We start from the raw sequence: 27640 nt of genomic DNA, 5'->3' as shown, positions 1-27640 counted from the left end.
ACAAGAAAATCAAGTTGAAACGTTTGAAGGTTAAGTCAGCATCAGTCTGTAAGACGTCTAAGGAAGAAATGACATAGAAAAGAGGAGCATATAAAAAATAAATGTCACGTAAGAAAAAGGGTAGGGAAAAATAAGGAAATAATAAAGAATAAATTGTTTTGGTTCTTTACATAGCTATCCGGTTCCAAAAAAAAGCGTTTCGCAATCAATCAAGGTCAAATTTTGGAACGGAATAGAAAGTAAGTCAAAACAAAACAAAGAAAACAATATTAATTAACTCAAGAGAACAGCTGCTTCTCGATGCGCTTGTCTTAGTGCGTCCGGATAGAATTGGTTCCGTGGAGGCTCTCCTTGTAGAAAAGGGGCTGATGGGGCAAAAAATTCCGGGGCGGTTTGTTGATTAGAGGAGGGCAAGTTTACAATAGTAATGGGCGGGGATGGATTTGAGGGGTTTAATCACGCGGGGTGGCCTACTTCTTGTTTTGGTGAAGCAAGTGAAAGGGATACAAGTACTTAGAAAATAACAACAAGGTATGTATCTTGCAATAAGGGAACATACTCCACAACTTGACCAACTAAGAATCTTAACAAAGGGAAACATTCTTTTCTTTTTGGAGTGAGAAAAGAAGAGTGCTCATGTGAAAAGGATTTCCAAGGTCGATGCTATGTTCTTCTTTAGCAGCAGCAATTATCTCGGCGATTGCAGCTGCAGTGCTCATCGGGTGGGGGGTTAGCGCGGGGTGTAAACTTAGTGCGAGTAGCTTATCAATTTCATACGGCAAAGTGTTGATCAAACTATGTCCTTGGATTATTACACCGGGGACAATTGGATGCCAAGAACTGTTTTTGTAGAAATGTGCTTGGCCGTTAATGTTGACGAAATTTTTATGCCAGTAACAGGGGTTGTAAGGCATCCGTTCCCATCCTTCAGTGTCTAAAGTGTAGTTGCCGATTTTGGGTTGAGGACCACAGCTTGTGATTTCAGTGGTGATTGTTGAATTTTTTGGGGAGCATTGATAGACGATGATCGATTCACCAGTGGCTATCAATTTGCTACAAGTGGGTAAATTAAGGTAACTGGCAGCAAGCCATCCACTGTGTTGTGCGGTGGCGATAGCAGTTTTGTGTGCCAGTGTAACGAAACGCCAAGCGAAGCCCCATCTTGCCTTTTTTTGCTTAACTAGACTAAGACCTTATTTCTTAAACTCTCCTTAACTTGATACACCACTAGTTGACATAGTTATTAGACTTTCTAGAAAATATAACAAGCGGAGAGAACAAGTTTCGGCACGCCCGTTATAAATAGAAAATTTTACGATTTGTTAAAAGCCGCCCAAAACGGCCGTAACCTGCCGTCACTAAAAATAGATATATTTTTGTCTGTTGGGCATTGCCCGAAATGGCCTGAAACTGTCCGGCCTATTTTTAACAATCGTCCAAATTCGTCCGATACCGCTCGAATTGGTCCGCCTATACCTCTTCGTGACGTCCAAAATCGCCCGGTACCGCCCAATTTTGTCCGCCTATACCTTAACATTATCCCGTATGTCCCCCACGTGATGATGATTAACATATAAAAAGCCACCGCAAACTCCCAAAGGACAGTCAGATCTACTCTGCCTGTTCCGTGTGCCAATTTAGGCCTCTGCCGCTCTCCTGCCGAGCCCGCTACCAGTAACTCTTGCAAGCCGCAGAATAAGTACCCCTTAAGTAATCACTTAGTAGCTGTTTGACTCTTACTTTATTACGTCTATGCCTTGAAGTTAGTACCCATTGGTAACATTTAAGTCTCATGAGTTTCCTTTCCTCAATTTACGAGCTTGTTTAATTATTCTACGGGTACATGTTGCAAATCGGTTTATAATTCACGGCTTTTTATTTATTGTGTGCGTGTTGTTTTATGCTTGCTAAATATACGGGACATTGTGAGTAAAGACGCAGCATTAAATTTACCTTTTCCGTATTGGAGACAACATGACAACGTCATGTACTCCTTTACACCAGCACCCGATTTTCACATTGAAGAGCTCGAATTTCTCGAGCCACTCTATTTATTTCATCGGTAGTTCGGTCTCGTGCGTATTGAGAATGTGCCGCTCCGCTGATTTCAGCCCGAATAATGTCAGCAATATTTTCGATGTCTTCTTCCAGTGGTTTACTCGAATGAGCATTGGTGTCAGTTAAAGAATGTAAACGTAAAATAACTTTATCCACTCCGATTACTTGTTTGTTCTTTTTTCTGATGAATTACAATATTTCTGGTTAGTTGTATTGTAAACAAAATCAAGTTGTTGTTCGACGTCACGAATTCTTTCTATTTCACTATTGTTAGTAAGGTAACATTGAGCTATACTTGTTTCCACAATTCTTAGTTTGCACTGTTGAAATTCTCTTAACGATTCTTTCTAGACAATGGTCACTAGGTTGTGAGAAACGGATCCGTTGATCTCTCCCGGTATATCATCAATGGGTGAGCTTATCGCACAGTTAGCTCACTCAGTTTCTAAAGTCAGAATTGGGCATAGCTCAATGAAACACGAGCGCGCTCTGAGCTTTACGCTCAGTGCCTCAAAGTGAGCGGATTTCCGCTCTAGCTCACCAAAAAAATAATTAAGCGTGCTCTAGCTCAATTTTCACTCTCGCTCTTTGCAAAAAAAATAGTCTGGATCAAAAACTTGTATTTTCTTGTTCTTAAGTTAAACGCAAAAAGTTTTTGATGGGCAAAGTTACCAGTTTCGAGACGAAATTCCATTCTGTTTTAAGAAAACAGTTTGGAGTTTGTCAAAATTGCTGTCCGATAAATTCGAACGTTTTTGAACAAAAATTAGTCCAGCAGTGCTGAACAGACGTTCACATGCAGCCGATGATGGTAGCGCGCTGTTGTATTCTCTATAAGTAAGCAATGAAATGTTATTGTTATTGGCTTTTGTATCAGATGCAAAGCTTTATTAATGATTTTACTTACATAAATATATGTTCGATTGTCGGAAAACGATCAAGGTCTTTTAGAGAACCAGGGACGGTGTCATTAAAATACCTGTCAACTTCACCAATTTCACTGGTCACCTTCTTTCTTAGGCCATCCAAAAACAGATTTCTTTTTCTCTTTTTTCTCGTCGGGGATCCGTCGCTTAAGCTGGCCTCATCAAGGCTGCTTTCAGCCGCACTTTAAATTAGGAAAGCAAATAGGTGAACTGGTGAATGAGACGAGTTGCACTGTATTAACATTACGTCTATACTTACTCAACGGATGCATTTGCACGTCGATCTACTTCTTTCTTAAGAAGATCAATGGTGCTCAACTTGTCACCCTCTGAAATCCATGATAGCTTGAAATGTGGATCACTAATGGCCGCAAGAATCAGATTGGTATCGGTAAACAAGGGACTGAATCCTCTTTCAACACCTTCCAAAAGACAGTTGACCAGCGGAACGCAATGAATGATACTTCGATCGTCTTGGAATCTTACAAGTTTTTCCTTTAACATCGTCAAAACAGGCAAAACGCAACCGACGTACATCTTTTCTTCGTTTGGGAAAACATCCAAGGCGTCAGCTATAGGCTTCATGATCTTGATGAATTCTTTGAGAAATTCATGTTCTGTATTTGTCAGCTTTTTCAGTTTGAAATGATCCATGGTAGCATAAAATTCTTCGTGTTTTTTCAATTGAAAATAATTTACTTTGCACAAAGCATCATAATAACTGTTCCATCTTGTGGTGTTATGAATGATGAATAATTCACACAGGTTCTCCATTATGTAGTCGGAAGCCAGTGAGCTCCGACTTTGTTTATATCACATTCCTAACAATTTGTTATCCAAACTCTTCTTTAATTTCGAAAATTGCTGATTGTCTATGTTCTTTACATCAGTTGTTGCAATAAGATTCAACGTATGGCAAGTGCATCGAAAATGACGGGGAAGATGAATGCGCGAATCAGGGTCGCAAATTTCAGTGTCAGAATCTAATTCAGAATCTTCTTCTTTCTCGGAAAATTCTAAAGACGGGCGAGCTTCATTAGAATGGCAGTCCAAAATTTCTCCTATATCAATGTAAACTACGTCGTCTTCTTCTTTGTCGTCGTAATAAAAACAGTCTTCTAGCTCTTCAGCTTCAGCTTTAGTTATATTAGAGGAGCTTCGTGGAGGACGGCCTTCTTTTTCGTTCGATGGAAACATCTTGAAAGCCTTCAAAAAATTTTACCCATTGTCAGCTATAGGGCAGTTTACTTTTGTAGTAATTTTGAATTCTGCGTGCATATCAGCAATTCCCTGGCCAGCACATCGTACGTGTGAGATCCATAGACACGTCGAACACCAAGGCACGCACTACGACGAATAATATCGTCGTAGCTGTATATAGAAAGTAAGCTGTCATCCCATAGAAAGCTGCGGCGATGAGAGGTCCAGCAGTCAGCTGTAGTTGAAATATGTTCAATCTGTTGCAATTCAGCAATTAGAGTTTGTTTTTTCTTGTCGTATTTCTTGCTCAGAAGCCTTGCCATGAAACGCCGACTTTTTATGACAAGCGGACCTATCAATCCCCCTACAAGCGCTTGAAACCCCTCCTTTTCTATTTCACTGAATGGCATCAGATCAACGATAATATGATTCTGAAAAACCCCCCCAAAAAAATCATATAACTGGATAAGCTTTTAAGCAAAAAGTGTGTCAACTAAATGAGTATCATTTCATTGACAACAGTGACAAATAGGCAGCTATATTAAACTGAAACTACTTACCAATATCGCTCCGTCAAGTTCCCCTTGAGTTCTGATTTGTTTAAATTTAAGGGAGCTTGAGTTAATGATGTGATAATCAAGTTTACTTTGTATCACTTTTTTCTTTTTGTTCCTGCCAACAATGACAGCTTGGGACTCGGCATCTTTTTCTTTCCATAAAGCCATAAAATCAGATAGATATGACGGATGTAAGCCGAGGTGACGCTCTGGTTGTATGGTTAAGGTTGACGTCTCTGGAATCCGGTTGGGAGGTAACGAAATTGTTGGTGAACTAATCATTAAATTTTGAGTAGGAGGAATTGTGGGTGGGGGTCTCATAAAATTTTGAGTAGGAGTTTCTTTTTCACAAGGAATTTGTTCTAACTCAGATTAAAGGTTTGTTTCAAGGGGTAGAGGAAAAGTTTCAAGTTCATCTGCGTTTTCTTGTACGAATTTTTCGGCCTGTTTCTCAATTCTTACATCTAAAAAGTCGACACCTGGTTCGTCTTTCCAGATCATTGACTCAAATAGGGGTTTTATTCGATTCACATGTACAAGCTGAGTTGGTTTTCCTAAGTCTTGTTGTATTTACACAGTACTATTGTGGCTTACTTTGAAAATTCGAAAAAGGCCTATAAAACGTGGAATGAGTTTTTTACTAATTCCGCCAAGGGCGTTCGCATATCCAGTAAAACTTTATCTCCTACCTTAAATTTTTGCTCTTTTACGCGTTTATCGTACTGGGCTTTTTGTTGTTCACGAGCTTGGGAAAGATTGATTTTGACAAGTTGAAAGGCTTCGTGTAAGCGTTTCATAATTTGACTTTTATAGTCTGAGGGAGTAACTATTACTGGGGGAAGAGGACGGAGGAATTGATCAACCGGCATAACTGGATCACGACCGTGATTTAGAAAATATGTAGTCTCAAGTGTTGACAAGTGGACAGAATTATTATAAGCGAAAACAACGGGGCCTAAAATATCCTCCCACCGCTCGAATCCATTCTCCAAATATTTCCTTATCATTTCAACAACAATTTTGTTGAATCTCTTTGTTTTACCATTAGTCTGAGGGTGATACGCAGTTGTTTTCATGCGTTTAATGTTTGAAGCTTTACAAAGCGCAGAAAACAATTCAGAAGTAAAATTACTGCCTCGATCTGTAATTATTGCATTCGGGGGACCATGATGTAAAATAATTCGTTCTAATAAGGCTTTACTAGTACTAAGGGCGGTACAGTTGGTAAGAGGAATGACTTATATCCATTTAGAAAAGTAATCCGTGATTACTAATTTATTATTGTTTCCTTGAAGTGAATGAGGTTTGATTGGACCTAGAAAATCTAAGCCCAATACTTCAAAAGGTTTTGAAGCGATGTCTAACGGGTTGAGATAAGCTTTCGCACTGTGCACTCGACGTCCCAGCGCACAAGGTTTACAAGAAGTGCAATATTCCTTAACATCCCGTAATATGGTAGGCCAATAGTATTGGTCCCTTAGACGAAAGAATGTTTGCCTAGTTGCCATATGTCCTGACAATGAGGAATCATGGTATTCTTGTAAAAGTTGCTTTCTAAGAGAAAGTGGAACAACCACTTGACACCGTTCCAAGTTTCTTTTTTTCACTGACGTAGGTTCGTAGTGTTTACATAAAAGACTATCTTCAACAAAGAAATAATCCATTTCATTGACCCAAGAAGGCATCGGTCCATCTTCTTTTTCCCAAGGTTCATTTTGTTCTAAAACTGTAACGATCGCCTTGCACAGAGAGTCTTTCTGCTTTTCTTGACACATTACGTTGTTGTCTGTAGGAATGACAGATATTAGATTCATCGGTATTCTTGAATGAAAATCAGCATTCTCGTGTACTCGACCTGGTCGGTACTGAACACTGAATTTCATATTAGATAAAAAAATCGCCCATCTACCTAGTCGCCCTGTTTCGTCTTTAAATGTCTGCAACCATTGAAGAGGCCTGTGATAGCTTACAATAACAAAAGGTTGATCTTGTAAGTAATGTCGGAAACGTTTTATCCCGAACACTATTGCTGCGGCCTCTTTTTCTATTGTCGAATACTTGATTTCCCCTTTATTAAGATGTCTGCTTGTATAGGCTATAGGTTAATCCTTTCCGTCTTTCGTCTGAGAGAGGACGGCTTCTAAGTTATAGTTACTTCCGTCCGTGTAAATCAGAAATTCCTTTGAAAAATCCGGGTATATCAAGAAAGGTTCTGTTATTAAACATTGTTGCAAGTAATCAAAATCTGCAATTTCATCTGCTTTTCAAGTTACACTATCAGTAGGTTTTCCTTTAGTCTGTGATAACAAGGGGTGGGCGACGGTAGAGAAATTTTTGACAAATCGTCTGTAGTAACTGGCTAGTCCCAAAAAAGATTGTAATTATTTTACTGTACCAGGTCTTTTGTAATTAACAAGGGTTGAAAAAATTATTATGTCGTCAAGATAAACGAGACAAATCTTTCCAATAACTCTTCGTAAAACTGAATTCATTAGTCTTTGCAACGTTCCCGGGGCGTTGGTTAAATCAAACGCAAAACGATTCCATTCGTACAAATTGTCATCGACTATGAAGGCTGTTTTTTCTTTGGATTCCTCCTCGAGCTCAGTTTGCCAATATTCAGAGGCAAGATCTAATGTGGAAAAATACCTCTGTCCCACCAGTAAATCTAAAACGTCGTCAATACGAGGTAAAGGAAAAGAATCTTTTTTTGCAATTGCATTTAATTTTCTAAGATCTAGACACAAACGGACAGCCCCTGTTTTCTTACTTACTAATACTATCGGGGCTGCCCACGGGGACATTGAACAACGAATTATTTTATTTTGCATCAGTTCCAGGATGATATTTTTAGCTATCCCTTTTTGTTTTGGAGACGTGCCATATTTTGACGAATAGAACCTTGTCCTTGTGTGTCAATGACATGTTTTACTTAAGTAGTATGGCCTAACTCACTTGTTTTAAAAGCAAAACTGTTATAATAATTTATTATTAATCTACGCAATTTTTCTTTGTTTTCCTTATCTTTGTCTGGAAGAGCCGACTCAACGGCTGCTGTGTTGATTGGATCTGAAGCTACGCCAATTGAAGCCATTGTTTCAACAGCCTTTCTTGAAGGTCTAGAAATACGAAGGGTTCCTAACACTGTAAGGCGAGGTAGAAATATGGTTTTATCTGTTCTATTAACAGCCACCACACGGAGCGAACGATTTGGTGTCGTAGAGATGTAGGGTTTCAGGAAAGCCCGGACGGAATATTACAGCATCTAACAAAATGAAAAGAATTGAGAGGGTTGAAAGGGTGAGTTTCCTCTTCTCTAGTCCCTAGGAGACTAGTGGAATTTTGAGGAATTCTCTAAGATTTGCTAATCACAAAGGGATTTTCTGTTTCCTTGAAGTGATCAATTTCCGGGACTCGGTAGATGGACTGTTGTCTTCCGTTATAAATAAACTGATGTTTACAAAGTGCATCCGCCATAGAACGCAATCTTCAACAATTCCATTTACGATGATGAATTTCTGCAGAAGTGCTTAGCGTGGCGGTTTTTCTGACACAAAAAAATTAACGGTGATTGTGCCTTCCGCGACGAGGTGCCTGTCATTTATGCTGAAAAGATCCACATCTACCTCTTTAGTGAAATGAATTAATTCCTTTCCTTCTTTAAGCTTATGAAAAAATGTGCTTCTAATAACGCTTCTCTTGGCTCCAGTTTCAAACAGCGCCTTTACAAAAAAATTTCCTATTTTATTCTTATCCTAGGCACTGTTGATTTTACTGCTAAAATATTTATATGTTGTCGGGGCTTTTTCTTAGTTCCACCGAGGGGCCCAACGCTTACATTGGTAGTTTTTAGTTTCCCCTTTCATCAAACGAAGTGAGTTTTTTTCCATTTCCGTCATAACCCTCTGGAAGACTGGGTTACACATTTTTTATCTGGGGGAAAAAGTTTGCTCGGTGTCCAATTTCTTTACAACGAAAACATTTATCATTAGCTTGACTCTCCCTTGCTTTACAATTGCTTATTGAGTGATAGCAATCGTTGTGAAAATCACAAAAATATAAATTCATGTTTTATTGATTGGAGGGTTTGACTGTGGGGAGCGCTGTGTAAAACTCACGTTTCTACTGGTAAATAATTGCCTTTGTATTTTCTCCATGTTTTCTTCTAAATTGGTGAGTGTTTGATTCCACCTGTATACTAAGGCGATCTAAAGCCTCCTTTACTTTATTCCATTCTCTATTAGGTTCTATGAGTTTTTCAAAAGTTTCGAATTCTTTATTACTTTGGTCTGGTCTGGACGTCGAAAGACAGCCCTTCCAGAAACCTGTCCATCAAGATTTGTTCTCTGGAAAAAGCTGTTGCTTTATCTATCGTGGATTTTATAGGATACGCTAAGTGGAAGGCCTTGCGTATATGATTCGCATAACGTCTCATATTCTCTTCGGGTTCCCGTTGCATATTATGAAATTCAACGCTTTGTTTAGACCTGGTCTCTGTAGAGTGGAAAAGTTTAATTAAACGCTCCTTTACTCTGCCGTGAATTTGCTCGCTATTTGGATTTTCTAGTTTAAAGTGATCAAACTCATCAGCCGCTTCATCATACAATTTGGAGCGTAGTAAGATAATTTTTCTTGACTCCTCAAAATTGCCTAAAACCAGTACTGATTCTAGACGTGCAAGCCAGTCATCAAAGCGACCGGAGCGATCACGGTCTACATAAATTCCGACGTTACTAAATAACGTCATTGCTTGGCTTTGTTGTAACTTTTTATTTTTATCGATGGCGTTAGAAATAAAATTGTTGTGTTTCCTATACTGTTTACTTTTGACAAACATATTACTAAGGGATTCATTCTAGGAATTGAGCTGGTAAATGAGTACTTTGGAGTTGTTCCGTTATTACTTTGCTTATTGTACATGCTTGGAATTTTTACACTTTGTCCAGTTAACGCGTGGTTTTGTTAATTAAGTGGTTGTGTTTGTAAAGGGGTTGAGGTAAGATATAAAGGCTGATAGCTAGTTGTAAAAACAGGCTGTCCATTATGCTTCGTTTTCTGAGAGGAATTAATGCAACGTTTACCATTCGTTAGAACGTGTTGCACAATAAAGTCAGCTGCTTTAGAAGCATCATCATAATCCATTCCGGATTCCATCAAACGGCTGAATTCTTTTACGTATATTTTAATGGAGATGTCTTGGTTTGTTTCTTCTGACGGTTTGTTTTGCATGATTTTGTTTAACTGGTCAACGATCGACGCTAGAGTAAAGGAGATTTTCCGACCTTGTAGTCCTTGATAAGGTAAATAGTTACATGGAGTGGACGCTAAGTGTGATTGAGGAGTTTGAGTATTCATACTTGACTGTGAATGATTAACCGCCGGACAAGTGATTGCTGTGGTACTAGGAGTCGATTAAGGACAATCTAAAGGAATCTGATCAACTTGCGTGTGGATTTTCTGCTCTTAGAATTTTTGTAGGCGCGCTGTTTTTAGAAATTTCCTCCTCAGTTTCGATTGTTATTAAAGATTTGGGCACTAAGTCTGATTCTGACCTACTTTGTACTAACTACTTTGTTGTTCTCACGAGTGCACTGATTCATACTCTGAATCAGAACCTTCGTAGAATGACCTCAGACAACAGTGTTTAAAGAGTTCAATTGGTGTCAAAATTGTAGGCTCGGTTAAGAGTAATGCTCTTAAGGCTGTTTCTACTTCTTTGTTTGTTAACTCTATTATTTTTCATTTCGAAGCAAATACTGCAATTCAAAAATAAGATCGTCAACAGGAATTTCCGTTATTCTCGTATTTCCGTATTGCTGATAAAACCATGCCCGATCTTGGTTCTCTTCATTTATTAGTTCTGGGTTTTGGAAATCTGTAGAGATATCTCCTGTGTTTTCTACCCTATCTGTTGTTTTTTCAAGGTCCGTAATTTCCCGAGCCTGTTCTAGAAGTTGATTATATGATAGCAATTCTCTTGTCTCCTCGCCTATCAGGGGTTCGACTCCGGTTTTGTCTTGTGACGATACTTGCACATTAAGTACTTCGTTCCACTGATCATCATTTCTCAATTATTTAATTTCATTGGAATCAAGAAGATCAATATCGGATTGATGTGGGCTATCATTATCTAGTTCGACACATAGATTTTCGATATTTCTCAAAATTGACGTCGACCCGCCTCCTGATCGTAAGGGAATGAACGTTTCACGTACTGATCGAACAAATCTTTGAATTAGTGGCCCTTTTATTACAGATCTTCTTCCTAAAGTGGTTTCTAAACCGCTATCCTCATTTGTCCTCATCTTTTATAACGATCTAATTTCTAATAAAGCACCTTCTTTTATAACAATGAAAAGTTAACAAAAATTTCACCCAAATAGAAAGCCAATAAACGAAGAGAAGGCAAAAAGTAACACTTATTACCATAAAAATTTAAAACAAACAACAAACATAAAACAGACGCTATTCAGCTTAACACGGAAGCCTAGTTCGACTCCGCTGCAACCAAATGTAAGCTATTAATCATTTAACTTACTTTTTCATTGTCTTTTCTTGTGAAGTATATTTTCAGTAGAATAAAAAATTTGAGAACAACTCTAGAAGGAACTGAATTGTAAACGGTGTCTAGACTATTTGCTATAGAACAAAAAAATTTTATATGGGGTTCGTGAAGGTTGAACTACAAGAAAATCAAGTTGAAACGTTGAAGGGTAAGTCATTCTGAAAGACGTCTAAGGAAGAAATTACATAGAAAAGAGGAGCGTATAAAAAATAAATGTTACGTAAGAATAAAGGATAGGGAAAAATAAGAAAAAGAATGAAGAATAAATTGTTTTGGTTCTTTACGATATGTAAATAGGATCAAATATACTTGTATTCAATGTAAATCCACTGTTATATTATGAGTTTATACTTCTACATGTAAACAGAATCAAATATACTTGTATTCAATGTGAATACACTGGGATATTATGAGTTTACACTTCTACATGTAAACAGAATCAAATATACTTGTATTCAATGTGAATACACTGTGATACCATAAGTTTTTACTTCTATATGTTAACATGATCAAATATACTTGTAATCAATGTGATTACACTGTGATATTATGAGTTTATACTTCTATATGTAAATAGGATCAAATATACTTGTATTCAATGTGAATACTCTGTGATACCATAATTGTTTACTTTTTTATGTTAGCATGATCAAATATCCTTGTTATCAATGTGATTACACTGTGATATTATGGGTTTATACTTCTACATGTAAACAGAATCAAATATACTTGTATTCAATGTGAATACACTTTGATACCATGAGTTTTTACTTCTATATGTAAACAGGATCAAATATACTTGTATTCAATGTGAATACACTCTGATACCACGTGTTTTTACTTCTATATGTAAACAGTATCAAATATACTTTTATTCAATGTGAATACAATGTTATATATGAGTTTATACTTCTACATGTAAACAGAATCAAATATACTTGTATTCAATGTGAATACACTGTGATACCATGAGTTTTTACTTCTATATGTAAACAGGATCAAATATACTTGTATTCAAGGTGAATACACTGTGATACCATGAGTTTATACTTCTACATGTAAACAGAATCCAATATACTTGTATTCAATGTGAATACACTGTTATATTATGAATTTATACTTCTACATGTAAACAAAATCAAATATACTTGTATTCAATGTGAATACACTGTGATACCATGAATTTTAACTTCTATATGTAAACAGGATAAAATATACTTGTATTCAATGTGAATACACTGTGATACCATGAGTTTTTACTTCTATATGTAAACAGGATCAAATATACTTGTATTCAATGTGAATACACTTGTGCGACGGCACTGATTGCGCGACGCTGGAGTTGTAGATTTTAAATTAAGACAAACGATTTGCCACAAGAAGTCTTAATACGTTTTTCTTGTCGACAAGACAGAGAGAGATTTTCGCCAAGGTGCCAGCAAGGCGAGATACAATTCACTGTGTCGCGAGAGACAATACGGGAAAACAAGAAAAGTAAGGGGAATAAGGGCCAGAGTTATAAGGGAGGTATTTGGTGCAAGATAAGGGTGGATGGCGGGGATCATTACGACGAAGCCGCTTCTGACCCGGCGGGGGAATTGGGCTATCCGTCACATTGCCCGCCCTGTTTTCAATGGTAAAAACATCTTCTTGATCATCCGCCTCGAGTAAACACAGCTTGTGTGCTGAACGGATGTAGCAGGTAGTTTTCGACATGATATCCGAAAGATTTTTTCGGCCCTTCTTGCCAGGAAGAGCGCGACTTCTACTTCTGCAGACCGGACAGTTCCATCCGAGCCCAATTCTACACGAACGATGCGGCCGATTGGCCAGGCGCTTCTCTTCGGGTTGGGCATTTCCATAAGGACGACATCTCCAACAGCCAAGTTTCGCCGAGGGCGGAGCTATTTCGTCCGTTCAATTAGAGTCGGGAGATACTCTCGCATCCAGCGGTTCTAAAGGTGGCTGACGATTTCCTGCGCGTCCATCCAACGCCGCTTGCTGAGCAACTGCGGTTGACCGTTGAAGTCGGAGTGCAGTTGGATATTTGGCCGTCCATGTAGAAAATGATTTGGGGTGAGAGCCTCGATTTCGGTGGGATCACTGCTCACTGGAGTCAATAGACGGGCGTTCAACAAAGCTTCAAAACCGGTCAAGACGGTGGCAAGCACCTCTTGAGTGACGACTCGCTAATTTAAAACAATTCGCATGGCGAGCTTGTTGGACTTGATCATCCGTTCCCATGATCCGCCGAAATGAGGGGAAGCGGGAGGGCTGAATCGCCATTCGATATTTCGGTCAGCCATATTTTTGGCCAACGCTTCCGGGTTTCATTGAGCGATAGCATCGCGGATCTCCTGTTCTCCAGCCGCTAGATTCGTTCCGTTATCACTGTAGCAGACAAGGGGAACTCCACGACGGTCTGTGAAACGGGCGAAAGCCATCATGAATGAATCGAGGTCCATGGAATCAGCAAGTTTAAGGTAGACGGCTCGACAATCCAGGCACGTTAACATCACTCCGTATCGCTTCAGAATCCGTCGAAGCATGGAGACATGCAGCGGGCCGAAGTAGTCGATCCCGACATGTGTAAATGGCCACTGATGAGTTGTGATCCTGCTGGCCGACAACGGACCCATGAGCGGACACACCGGTTGGTTGTAGCGTCGCTTACACTCGAAGCAGGGACGAATCACTCTCTTTAAAGTGGCCCGTGGCTGCAGAACATGATACGTCGCCCGGAGATTATGCAGCAAACGCTCCGTTTTTGCGTGAGTAAGGCGATTGTGGAGGTCAAGAATAATCATTATCGCCAGTTGACTGTCGGAGGACAAGACGATGGTGTGTTTGGTGTCTTCAGTGAGACAAGCATGCTGGATCCGGCCGCCCACCCGAATGATTCCGCACGCGTCTATAAAGGGGGTCAATGTGGCCAACTTTGATGTGATTGGAAGGGTTTTCCTATGCGTAAAAACCTAATCTCTACTGCAAAATGATGCTTCTGATCGACCCGAATCAATAATGTTTGGGCATCACGCAGTTCTGGAGCAGTGAGCCATCGAGATAATGGGATGACATACTTTTTCAGTGAAAGAGAATAATTCCGAAGGAAGCGCAGCTGCCAGGCGACGATTCTTTTGATTTTGATGAAATCGGAAGACCGTTGAATCAACACAAAAATAGGATGAGGGGTCGGAACTCGAATTGAACCAATCCATTTGGCGGGTGAGACTTCAGGGTCATCATTTTCTGGTTCGGCAATGTTGGTCGGTGGCGGCCAGGCCGTTTCAGGCATCAATAAAAAATCGGGGCCACGAAACCAGCGATGTTGGGTGGTGAAGAAGGCAGTGGACACACCTCGGGATCCATCATTGGCGGGATTAAGCTCTCCGGGAATGTGGCGCCATTGAGTCGCTTCGCTTTTATCCAGAATATCCGTCACTCGATGGGCCACAAAGGCATGGTATTTGCTCGTTTTCGAGTGAATCCATTGTAACACTGTCTGCGAAAAGGCACCAATAATAGACAGCGGATGCGATCGGGCCAAGGTCCTTGATGTTGGTGGCGCATAATTGGGCGCCGAGAACAGCACTTTGCAGCTCCAACCGCGGAATTGAAAGTTGACGAAGAGGAGCAACTCTTGATTTTGCCATAATCAGAGTGAGGCCAAAATGAGATTCACCGTATGACGCGCGAAGAAATACGCAAGCGACTAATCCTAATTCCGAGGCATGCAGTTGATTATCCGATGGTTGGGTCGATCGACGAAAGCAGCGGGGAACTTTTAAAGTTGAGATCGCGGGCAGGTCGGAAACCAACGGCTTCCAAATGTCGAGAAGCGCCGGAGGAAGCGGATCGTCCCATTCGACTCCGGAACGCCAGATATCTTGCATCAGGATTTTGGCCACCATCACGATTTGAACGAGAAATCCCAATGGATCGAAGATCGATGCGATCTCTTGCAGGACTTGCCTCTTCGTTTTGACGTCGAGTCGGGTGTTGCAATTAAACATAAACGCGTCGTGCTGGCAATCCCAAAGGATTCCGAGGGTGCGCTCAACGGGCAAAGGGTCAGTGGTGATATCCAGCCCTCTTGCTAGATCAGCCTGATTGACAGAGGCCAACACGGGACGGGACGATGACATCCATTGCACCATATTAAATCCTATGTGCTTGAGAAGATCGGTTACTTCTTGGCGCTGGGCGATGGCTTCGGTTTCAGTATCGGCTGAATCAAGATAATTATCTACGTAGATGTTCTTCAAAACTTTCTCTGCGGCTCTTGGGTATTGGGGTCCAAAATCTTCTGCGGTCCGTCGCAGAGCATAAATGCAGCTTATCGGTGAGGAGACCGCTCCGAAGACGTGGACAGTCATCTGGAATGTTTGTGGGTCTTCGGTACTGCCCGGTTCTCTCCAGATGAAGCGCAATAAAGATTGTTGGTGTTCCGGCACTTTTACCTGATGGTACATTTTCTGAATGTCGCCAGAAATTGCGCACGGACGCTGCCGAAAACGCAGTAAAACTTCGATGAGAGACGTGAGTAAATCCGGGCTCTTGTACAGCTCTTCATTTGAAGTTGTGCCGCGGAAGCGCGCCGACGGATTGAAAACTACCCGAACTTTTCCGGGTTTGCTTGCCACTGGGACTCCATGGTGCGACAGGTACCATACATGGCCGCGAGTTGAAGGAGAATTGGCGTTCACTAATTTGGCATGGGCGGCCGCGATGTACTCGTTTACGACGGCCGCATAATTTTTAGCAAACACCGGATCCTTTTTAAAACGGCGCTCCAATGACGTGAAATGGAGGAAGGCGACTTCAGCGTTGTTCGGTAGATTTAATTCCGGATTTTTTAACATTAAACCGACTTCGTAGCGCAAGCTGGTGTGCTGGATTGTATCTTGAAGAATGCGAAATGCCTTTTTATCATCGGGAGATAAATTTTGTTGATAGGAAAGCCCGACGCCGTACGATTCCGTTCTCCAAAATCGTTGGACAGCTTCATTTAAAACCTCGTCGGATTGTTGACATGAAATATGTCCGACGGAGCTGGGACGGTAATTTTGTCGTTTCGGCAGTGACTCTGGAACTGGTCCTGCGATGCTCCATCCGAAATGGGTAAGGATTCCGTCTGGCGCTTCGGTTCCGTTGGGTGGACTGCGTTGCTCCAGTACATTATGGATGCGCATAACATCTCGGCCTATAAGGATGGAAACATTGTTGGCGTCGATGTGTGGCAGATCGACGTCTTGCAAATAACTCCATTCACGCTTTGTGACTGGCCATTAATCTGCTGGGCGTTGACATTAAGTTTAGGAACGGAGTAAGCCTTTTTTACCGGAAACTATTGGCTTCCGTCTCTGGGTTGAATGTTGAATTTCACTTTCTTCATTTGGATGATCGGGTCTTGACCGTGGAATGTACTTAGCTTTGTAATGTCTTCAGCGCTGTCGAGATCGAGCTCTTCTGATGTTCGGTCTAAAATCAAAGTTTCTTGGCTTCCCGGGTCGAGGAATCCAAACGTTTCCAATGTTTTTCCGTCCACTTCCAGGGTGACTGGTACTATTTGCAGCACCGTGCATGACTCGTCGTCGTCGACGGAGACTGTCGCTACATTTAAGGGTAGCGTGACTGTCTTTGGTTGTTTAAAAATTGATTTGGGTTCGGTTAGGGTCAAGCGCGGAGAGTCGTGTAATAGTGAGTGATGCGGTTGGCCGCAATTATTCACGGTACAATTCTTTCGGCTAGTGCAGTCCTAGCTCATGTGTCCTTTGCTCAAGCATCGGAGGCAGCATCCGTGTTCTTTCATGATTTTGATTCTTTCTTCGAACGACTTTTCAATGAAAGTTTTGCACTGTCCCAGGCGGTGGTCGCCTTTGCAGAGGAGGCAAATTAGCTTCTTTGGAGGCGCTTCTGCTTGCTGCGTCTTCTTCACTTTTGACGATAATGATCCGCCGGAGTTCGCTGGATGCGTGACTGCGTTGATAGTCGGTGAAAATCCGGATTTGTTGTCGGGCTGCCGGCCCAGTTTTGATGCGCTTTTTGGTTTTGCTGGCGTTATAGGTGTCAGGGAAATCTGACTGTGTTTTGCCACCATTTCGCCTTTGACGAACTTGCTGAACCAGCTGGCGAAGTCTTGGAGGGTTTGACTGAAAGGGTGATTCTTCACGATTTGTCTCCCCCACCTGCTTTGTACCTCGGAAGGGAGCTTGGTTACGATGATGTCCAAAAGACCGGATGATTGTAATTCGTGTTGGTAGCCACCGCTTCTCAGTGGGGCTACTGCTCCGCTTACCGCTTACGAAAATTTCAATAGCGCCTTGTAATCATTCATGCTTACTCGTTGTAGCTGAATGAGGGATTGAATATAAGTCCTCGACACGATCTGGGGATGTCCGTACGTTGATTCCAGCTCTTGTAATGCTTCTTGATACAAAGCCGGACTGCTTAACAAATCACCAAGTCCATCACGTATTTCGCTGGTCAAACAACGCTTGAGAATGGCAATTTTTTGAGTCGTTGTTAGACTGGAATTGTGATGAACCAAATCGCGGAAAATAGCGATAAAATCTTGCCAATTCTTCGGGTCGCCGTCAAACGGCTTGAGGTCCATCTTCGGGAGACGAAAAACGGAATGCGCCGATCCATGAATTTGTCTTGGTTGTCTCTCGTCTTTGCCATTCAGATTGAAAGACCAGTTGTTTACATAATTATCTTTGTCTTTATGAGGCGGCTGATACGATTGTACTGATTCCGTGCCGGTTGAAACGTCATCTTCACTGTAAGGTGGCGGACCGGAATCCTAGTTGCCCGCGGAGGCTGTTGGTTTCTTGGGTCTTGCTCCTTGGTGCTGCTTATGGGACTCCGTGTCGTGCGCTGCCTTGGTTGATGTTGTTTCATTACTTTGTTTTTTTTTTTTTTTTTTTTTTTAAAATTTTTTTTTTTTTTTTTTTTTTTTTTTTTTTTTTTTTTTTTTTTTTTTTTTGGGGGGTTTTTTTTTTTTTCTTTTTTTTTTTTTGTTTGTCGATGTCGTCCCGTAAGGACTTTTCCAGCTTGATGCGGTTTGCCATTTCTGCATCCTGGTTCTGCTTCCATTGGTTCATTTGTAGCCGAAGGTTTTTTTTAATTCTTCTGTCAACGCTACGGTGTCAGCATTTTCTTCTTTTTCGGGACCGACTTTTTCTTTTGCTGCCATGTCCGCCTGAACATGGATCTGGAATCTTTTTTCCAGATATTCTCTCGCCAACTTTTCTTCAACCAGCCGTTGTTTTACGTCGTCCTCATCCTCGTCCTCCGTATCGGAAGGCAAGTCGTGTATCTCGCTGACTGAAGCTGAGTCTTGGTCGTTGAAAGGATATTCATTTTCTTGCTGCTGAGAAGCTCTGGGATCGTTTGGGTTAAGGCACGATGTATTGCTCCGGATGCTTTGCCTGCTTCGGACGGATGAATTTGGAATGCTGGGGGCGGCTGAAGGTAGTCGATTGACCGTGCGGATGTATTCGTCGATGCGTCCGTACCAGGTTGCGGTGACGTTTTCCAGCTGGATGATCCATTCATCGGATGTTTCTTTTTCTAGGTCGTTTGTCTGGCGATACAAGTTGTGAGCTCTTGTGCATTCTTCCAGCTGGTTGGCTAGCTCTTTTCTTAAGAACTGCAATTCGGTTCTGCTACCGCCTTCTGCCATGTGATTTTCTATCCTTCTGGTTAGATTCGTCAGTCTTCTTTTTTCGTTCGCCCTGAGTTGTTTCCTCGTTTTTGCATCAAACAATGGCGGGAAATCTCCGTTTGGCTCTGTCTGATTATCAGCGTTACGACTAAGCGGTCTTGAATTCGATTTCGCCATGATAGGATGAAAAAGTCTTCTGAATTGTGATGAATGATGGGCGATAAAAAACCAGCCGAGCGCCTTATTTTTTTTTTTTTTTAGAGAGTGAATTCAGTATGCCCAATTAGAAGCTAGCCCAATGGATCACGAGGGATCTAGGACTTGGCTCTTAGGACCGATGAAAGATGGCCCAATGAGTTTTGAAAAAAACTTAGGACCAATCACTAGGACCGTGTGTTTAAGAAACAGGATGCAAATCTTGATATTGGTCTTGAGATGTGCTGGCGTTGAATTCTTCTTCAGGTTTAGCGGCTGATTCTTCTTTTTGCTGTTTTGCCGCTTCTTCTGATGCTCGTTCGGCCAAAATAGCTTGCAATATTCTTTCTGCTTCTTGAATGGCCGCGTTGACTGCGGCTTGACTTGCTTGCTGATTTTGATCAATCTCTCTTAGACGAGGCTGCTGAACTGTTTCTTGACGTCGTAATGCTCTTCTTTCTTCATAAACAGCGGCCTGGATGGCGCAGGATATCGGGCTGTTGCGGCGGCGAGGCAGTTTTGAAGCGTAACGGCCACGTGGCTTCTCGAAAAAAGGAGGATGGGCGAGTAGCCACACGAATGAGAGAGTGATTTTTTGTTTTTTACCAAATGGCTAGTTTACGAGAATGAAATTTGTTTGTTGGTTGGATGGAGATTTTAACTACTACAACCGCCTGGTGGGCAATTCTGCGTGTGAAAAAAAATATATATATATTTATTCGGATTGCTAAATGGAGCAATCAAAGGATACCATAAGAATCTGCTGGTGAGCAAGTTTTTTGTTGTTGTTATGTTATGAGGTAGAATCCAAGAAGTCTTACCACACCAAAATTAATATCCGACCAACAAAGAAATTCAATGAAAAAGAGTTGCCAATGGAGTAGCAAGACTTGCTATGAGCGCGTGGACTTTTCAAGTCTAACTACTTTAAAAAATTTGAGAGAGAAATGTGGGGAGAGCTCTTATCCATGCGGTCGTCGTCAGCGAAAGAGAGAGAGCGTCATCTGCTAGTAGCTGGCTCTCCCTAGTTTCCCGATTCCCTTCGTCTCGGCTGTGTTGCCAGATCGAATTTAAATGGACTTTATCGTTTCTACTGAAATTACTTCGCAAAAATTTAGGCAATATGCTAGCTAGACAAAATCACCAAATAGTTTTAATTTGCAATGAACTAAATAGAAAAGGAGCTTAAGGGGAATCGAGGAATTTTTTAAAAAATAAGTTTACTGAAAAATATTTCTCCCGTTGTTTGGACTGTCTAGATAATCAAATAGTTTAACTACACCTATCGCAATTTTACAACAGGGAATAATTAAACAGGTGTAATACTTGACGAATGACTTCCGAACGCGTTACGGAGAGCGTCAATGCCGTCGTGTTACAAATACTATGACAATCGGGAGCACCTTTAAAAGGTGTCGATACAAAAGGGAATAATCGGGAATGCTCTTTTCCTACCAGAAACGCAAAAGGACGATAAGATGCCACGGGTTTACTCGGATAACAGTTTGCGGACTGGGGAACAATTTCGTGAAACGGCACAAGAGACGCCACAAGAAACACCGATTTTTCTTTCAAATGCACCAGGTGTGCATCAAATTTTACGATTTAGATTCGAGTTCGAAATGCAAGGTCGATGCACCAAATGTGCGACGGCAATGATTGCGCGACGCTAGAGTTGTAGATTTTAAATAAGGACAAACGATTTGCCACAAGTAGTCTTAATACATTTTTATTGTCGACAAGACAGAGAAAGACTTTGGCCAAGGTGCCAGCAAGGCGAAATACAATTCACTGTGTCGCGAAAGACAATACGGGAAAACAAGAAAAGTAAGGGGAATACGGGCCAGAGTTATAAGGGAGGAATTTGGTGCAAGATAAGGGTGGATGGCGGGGATCATTACGAAGAAGCCGCTTCTGACCCGGAGGGGAGAATTGGGCTATCCGTCACAACACTGTGATATTATGAGTTTACACTTCTCTATGTAAACAGGATCAAATATACTTGTATTCAATGGGAATACACTGTGATATTATGAGTATATACTTCTACATGTAAACAGATTCAATGTGAATACACTGTGATACCATGAATCTTTACTTCTATATGTAAACAGGATCAAATATACTTGTATTCAATGTGAATACACTATGATACCATGAGTTTACACTTCTACATGAAAACAGGATCAAAGAAACTAGTGTTTAATGTGAATACACTGTGATATTATTAGTTTATACTTCTATATGTAAACAGAATCAAATATACTTGTATTCAATGTGAATACACTGTGACATTATTAGTTTATACTTCTACATGTAAACAGAATCAAATATACTTGCATTCAATGTGAATACACTGTGATAATATAAGTTTATATTTCTACATGCAAACAGAATCAGATATAAATGTTTCAATGTGAATACACTGTTATATTATGAGTTTATATTTCTACATGTAAACAGAATCAAATATACTTGTATTTAATGTGAATACACTGTGATATTATGAGTTTATACTTCCACATGTAAACAGAATCAAATGTACTTGTATTCAATGTGAATACACTGTGATACCACGAGTTTTTACTTCTACAAGTAAACAGGATCAAATATTCTTGTATTCAACGTGAAATCACTGTGATATTATTAGTTTATACTTCTACAGGTAAACAGAATCAAATATACTTGTATTCAATCTGAATACACTGTGATATTATGAGTTAACACTTCTACATGTAAACCGAATCAAATATACTTGTATTCAATGTGAATACACTATGATACTATTAAATTACACTTCTAGATGTAAACAGAATCAAATATACTTGTATTCATTATGAATACACTGTGATTTTATGAGTTTACACTTCTAAATGAAAACAGAATCAAATATACTGGCATTCAAAATGAATAAACTGTGAAATAATTAGTTTATATTTCTACATATAAACAGAATCAAATATACTTGTATTCAATGTGAATACTCTGTGATATTATAAGTTTAAACTTCTACATGTAAACAGGATCAAATATTCTTGTATTCATTGTGAATGCACTGTGATATTATGAGTTTATACTTCTCCATGTAAACAGAATCAAATGTACTTTTATTCAATGTTTAATACACTGTGATACCATGAGTCTTTACTTTTATCTGTAAACAATATCAAATATACTTGTATTCAATGTGAATACACTGTGATATTATGAGTGTAAGCATGTAATGAAAACAGAATCAAATATCCTTTTATTCAATGTGAATACACTATGATATTATGAGTTTCAACTTCTACATGTAAACAGAAACAAATGTACTTGTATTCAATTTGAATACACTGTGATACCATGAGTTTTTACTTCGATATGTAAACAGGATCAAATATACTTGTATTCAATGTGAAAACACTGTGATATTATGAGTTTACACTTCTATATGAAAAAAGAATCAAATATACTTGCATTCAATGTGAATAAACTGTGATAATATGAGTTTATATTTCTACATGCAAACAGAATCAGATATAAATGTATTTTATGTGAATACACTGTGATATTATGAGTTTATACTTCTACATGTTAACAGAATCAAATATACTTGTACTAAATGTGAATACACTGTGATATTATGAGTTTATACTTCGATATGTAAACAGGATCAAATATACTTGTATTCAATGTGAAAACACTTTGATATTATGAGTTTACACTTCTACATGAAAACAGAATCAAATATACTTGCATTCAATGTGAATACACTTTGATAATATGAGTTTATATTTCTACATGCAAACATAATCAAATATAAATGTATTTAATGTGAATACACTGTGATATTATGAGATTATACTGCAACAAGTAAACAGAATAAAATATACTTGTATTCAATGTGAATATACTGTGATACTATGAGTTTATACTTCTACATGTAAACAGAATCAAATGTACTTGTATTCAATGTGAATACACTGTGATACCATAAGTTTTTACTTCTATATGTAAACAGGATCAAATGTACTTGTATTCAATGTGAATACACTGTGATACCATGAGTTTTTATTTCTATATGTAAACAGGATCAAATATACTTGTATTCAATTCACTGTGATACCACGAGTTTTTACTTCTATAAGTAAACAGGATCAAATATACTTGTATTCAAGGTGAATACACAGTGATACCACGAGTTTTTACTTTTATATGTAAACAGGATCAAATATATTTGTATTCATTGTAAAAACACTGTGATATTATGAGTTTAGACTTCTACATGAAAACAGAATCAAATCTACTTGCATTCAATGTAAATACACTGTGATAATATGAGTTTATATTTCTACATGCAAACAGAATCAAATATAAATGTATTTAATGTAAATACACTGTGATATTATTAGTTTATACTTCTTCATGTAAACAGAATCAAATATACTTGTATTAAATGTGAATATACGGTGATTTTATGAGTTTACACTTCTACATGAAAACAGAATCAAATATACTTGCATTCAATGTGAATACACTGTGATAGTATGAGTTTATATTTCTAGATGCAAACAGAATCAGATATAAATGTATTTAATGTGAATACACTGTGATATTATGAGTTTATACCAGAGGAGAATTTTCCCGTCTTGTTATGCGTTGCGTTAAATGGGATGGTTAAACAACGCGTTTTTTTGGCATTTTTGGGTTGGAATCTCAATTTTCGAAAGAGGAAAGGTAAGAAAAAAAGGGAAAAGCCAGCCCAACCCAATCGCTCGTCGGCGATCGATGGTCAACCGATTTAACACAGTTATAAGCGGTTATAAAATGGAGGGCTGACGTTTCGTGATTAGTGATATATTAAACATTAAAAAATGGAATTAAAATACAAAATAAATAAAGTATTTTATTCATTTGCCAACGAGTGTTGAAAAGTCCTCCAGCCATGCAAATGGAATTAATTTTTAAAAATTATTTCAATTTCCAGAATATACCAAGTTTTGAACCATAGTCTCTAACAATGACGAGCGAGCATGCTAACCACTACACCAAATTATTGTATAATAAACAATGAGGTAGCAAAATACTATCTATACTTTATGCCTACGCAAACACGAAGTTAACAAAACTTTCAATAACGTTGATGGAAAGCATTGCATAGTCATATAATTTTTTTCGGTACGGTATGTTGTATGAGAGTATACTATTTCAATGATAAACGGTTTTATACTAGCTGATGATTGAGATGATGACTGTGATTTAAACCTTCAGTGATAGGGATTCAAATTGAGTACGCTAACCACTATACCATCCTTCCATGCAGAAACAAACGAAAAAGGGAAAACATTAGCCGGTGACACTTGACTTGGGCATAACGAAGGGAAAAAAACAGTGGAGGGCTTGGCAAATCAAAATTTGAGTGTACGACAAATCAGGATTTTATAGAGATTCTATAAGATTCTATGAGAGGACAGATAGGGAGATTCTGGCCAGGGCTGTACGAAGATTCTGCGAGTTGCCAACCCCCCCGAAAACAGTATTTGTAACTTTATTAAAAGAATGCAGACACGAAAATTTATTTCATGAGCAGGCTATGTATTATCAGTTACCGTTTTCATACGAGTGGAACAAAGGAACCAAATACCATTGCAAACCAACATTATCAATTGATATAGGGGGAAATGGGTTCAAAGGAAGAGCCATCATTTTAACAAAAATTTCAGAGGGACGCAGCACAAACGTTTGAGAACTCAGGTTAGAACCAGAATAAATATGAAACCTCGAAGACACATATGGTTTCTGAAAAGCATTTTCAAGAGTGAGGAATTTTTTTGAGATGACTTGTACCATGCCCCCGTTATTGACAATGTCAATGCAGGCCAAAACGCTGAATTTATCCGATAGGAATACATTGTTGGGGAATCTATTAGTCAGAACAAAGTTATTAAACGTAAGCTTTTTGGGTCAGGAATCACCTTTATCGATGAATTGTAAAAGGCGTTGTTTTTTTTTGTTTTTTTAATTTTTTGGCTTCAAAAACCAATTGCTCTTTGTTTTCAATTATCATGCCACAGGAAGTTGTTGGTAACTGGAATTTACTCTTTTCGATACAACGATTTCTAATTTGTTCTGCTTGAAGATTGCCACTACGCAAGCATCTCCGAAAGAAGCCTAGAAAACTTTCGAAAGGGAAAGCACTATTAGTCTCAACGCCGCACCCATATTTTTCAACGTCCTCCCATAGATGAGTCACCTGATGGCTCTCAAACCTTCAAGGGATACCCAGTTCGGTAAGGTCAAAAGAATATCTCTGAAATGTTTTTTGGGCTTCAATGATATTAGCTCTAGAGACTGGTTTTTTGTTAAATGCTCCCAACAGCAACATGCTGTACTGTAAAAGCATTATATGTTCAAGATTGGTTTCATCAAGAATTCCTTGAAAAAGGGGATATAGTAAGTAGTACAATATATTGCGTTTCACGTGAATTTTTTTTTGTTTGAATTGAATTGATTTTTACAAGTTGAAAGTTTGCCAACATAACGGTCAAATCCAAAAGGATGACATAAATGAAAGAATTTAATTCGACGATCAGCTTCGTCAATCTTGGTACTACTTAGTTTCCCCTCTTCTGGAACAAGAATAAAACCTTCAAATCGCCGGGAAAAAGCTCCCTTTATTCCAGTGTGCATGGGATCTATTATAAACCCTATAACCATTGGGAAATCCATTTTTACGAAAGGACTGACATTTCTAATATCCTTCAAGTGTTCGTCACCAGATAAGCTATTTATATGGAACGTTAAAAGTTCGCGTCAGTTATCCTTGGGGCATTGACACTTTTTTTCCTTGAAGCAGAATGGCACGATTAACCATTTCTCCCTTTTGAATGCAACGATCACATGACCAGTACCCTGAATGACCTTTTGTCCGTTTCAAGTAAGACCTCATGGGCCCATCCGCTATTATGCAACGAAGCGAAGCTGTCAAACAACGAGCTTGAAGGCACGCACTATCTGAATTCGATGGGGACAATGGGACAATGGGGACAAATGTCATCCGGTTTTCCCTTCCCCACATAAAACCCAATTACAAATACAGATGTGTCCAAAATGATTTTGGTACCTTCTTCGTGTGTTGCTGTTGGTTGGATCGAATGGATTCTTCCTAGAATGGGAGTGATAGTTACTGCATTCTTATCCTCGTTGAGTTTCGCTTCGTCGATGTGGATATTGACGTTGTAATGAGGTACTGCCGTTACAGTATCAATATGTCTAGCGTGAAGTTCTCCCTTCAAAATAGCCTTAGCTCGCTCAATTTGGGACTTTGTGTCAAAAGCTTCAATCTAATTGCAAATGTAATTCTTTTTAGATTAATAATAGTGTGTTACGGCTGGTAAAATTCATAATATTTAGAAAAAAGACTAATTCTATTTCATCAAAATACAAACGAACCAAAAGCATACAGGAGTATTTTGTAGTTTTGCATTTTCGGCATAAATGGGAAAATTCAAATACAAGATCAGACAATACAAACATAAACAGCTAGTTGCCTGTGTTAAAGTTCAAAGTAAAGGCCTCTCCACAGATAATTAAACACTTACTCTGTCGCGCAAGTTTTTTGGCAAAAGACCTGGATTCTGGAGATAGACGTCAACAAACTGGAGATGGTCAGCATCACGATGGATAAGTCCAACGGATTCCCCTTTTAATGCATTCTCAATTCCGAAATGAAAGTATTTGCCATCGTTAATCAGTCTTGCTTTAGACAGTTTTTTTGTGTTGGGTCATTTATTGATGCTGGAAAGTCAAGTCCATCGATTTTCATTAATTCTTTTCCAGTGTTTGGCAGTAAAGAATAATGAGGTAATGGCTCGTGAACTTTAAGGAGAGTCAGAAGATACGTCAGATGGTTTTGTTTTTGATTGGTACGTGCAGCAAAATGTCGCAGTAGCTGTGTAAATGTAAGTGAACTTCGTTTACATTTTTCTACCCCTGTGTCATCTAAAAAGAAGTTTTATTTGTTATAGTAGATTTTGCTTATGTTTTTTCTTACACAGTTCTATTTTGCTTACTTTGGAAATTGGTATCGCTGCAAAAATCTTTATCGAGTGATTCGATTTTTCCATCAAGCTGAGTTAACTGTGAAATTAACGTAAAATTACATACAAAGAAACAAACAGAAATCCCATTGTTTTACCTCATCCTGAATGAACGATTGATTTTCTCTTGGCGCTCTTTGTTTTAAGTTATATTTCCGCACCAGATCTACTATTTCTTTTATTCTAACCCAGATATCATGTAGTACACCTTGCTTTCTCCAAATTTCAAGTATTTTTACAGATCGAAATGCGTCGCATACTGTGACGTTTATGCAATTAACCGGCGTTTTCTTTCTCTTTGTGAAATTCTACTAGCTTTTAGGACAATTTCCACCTCTTGGTCGGTTGGTGGAAACATGATTTTTTAATAAGCTGCAATATTTGAATGT

The 27640-nt window shown here is 39.2% G+C and overlaps 2 protein-coding genes and 2 pseudogenes across 2 annotated transcripts; all 4 read right to left on the bottom strand.

Annotated features, from left to right (window-relative positions):
* Positions 1-2726: 2726 nt before the first annotated feature.
* LOC116917739 lies at positions 2727-3324 on the bottom strand. Its single transcript, XM_045170233.1, has 3 exons — positions 3311-3324; positions 3038-3166; positions 2727-2889 (listed from the first exon to the last, which is right to left on the bottom strand). Exons 1-3 carry the CDS (start codon positions 3322-3324, stop codon positions 2727-2729), a joined length of 306 nt encoding a protein of 101 aa, XP_045026168.1.
* Positions 3325-13636: 10312 nt separating this feature from the next.
* Positions 13637-17922, bottom strand: LOC123470260. Its single transcript, XM_045170362.1, has 6 exons — positions 17612-17922; positions 17165-17444; positions 16734-16944; positions 14989-16509; positions 14387-14945; positions 13637-14267 (listed from the first exon to the last, which is right to left on the bottom strand). Exons 1-6 carry the CDS (start codon positions 17920-17922, stop codon positions 13637-13639), a joined length of 3513 nt encoding a protein of 1170 aa, XP_045026297.1.
* A 656-nt stretch (positions 17923-18578) lies between these two features.
* On the bottom strand, positions 18579-19152 carry LOC116917741 (annotated as a pseudogene).
* Positions 19153-25123: 5971 nt separating this feature from the next.
* Positions 25124-27102, bottom strand: LOC123470219 (annotated as a pseudogene).
* Between the last annotated feature and the right edge of the window lie 538 nt (positions 27103-27640).

Source organism: Daphnia magna, linkage group LG2 (genome assembly GCF_020631705.1).
Source record: "Daphnia magna isolate NIES linkage group LG2, ASM2063170v1.1, whole genome shotgun sequence".
In the NCBI taxonomy this organism is placed as follows: domain Eukaryota; kingdom Metazoa; phylum Arthropoda; class Branchiopoda; order Diplostraca; family Daphniidae; genus Daphnia; species Daphnia magna.
This window is presented reverse-complemented; position numbering and strand designations above follow the sequence as displayed.

What these genes read in the sequence shown, in the direction of transcription:
- LOC116917739 (XM_045170233.1), bottom strand. An exon ending in GAAATTGGTGAAGTTGACAG is followed by an intron (nt 2,890 to 3,037) that starts GTATTTTAATGA and finishes GCTTACTTATAG; the next exon opens with AGAATACAACAGCGCGCTAC.
- LOC123470260 (XM_045170362.1), bottom strand. Translation starts at nt 17,922, where the DNA reads ATGGACCTCAAGCCGTTTGACGGCGACCCGAAGAATTGGCAAGATTTT. An exon ending in AAGGCGCTATTGAAATTTTC is followed by an intron (nt 17,445 to 17,611) that starts GTAAGCGGTAAG and finishes AAACCCTCCAAG; the next exon opens with ACTTCGCCAGCTGGTTCAGC. An exon ending in ATTTCTTCGCGCGTCATACG is followed by an intron (nt 14,946 to 14,988) that starts GTGAATCTCATT and finishes GGCAAAATCAAG; the next exon opens with AGTTGCTCCTCTTCGTCAAC.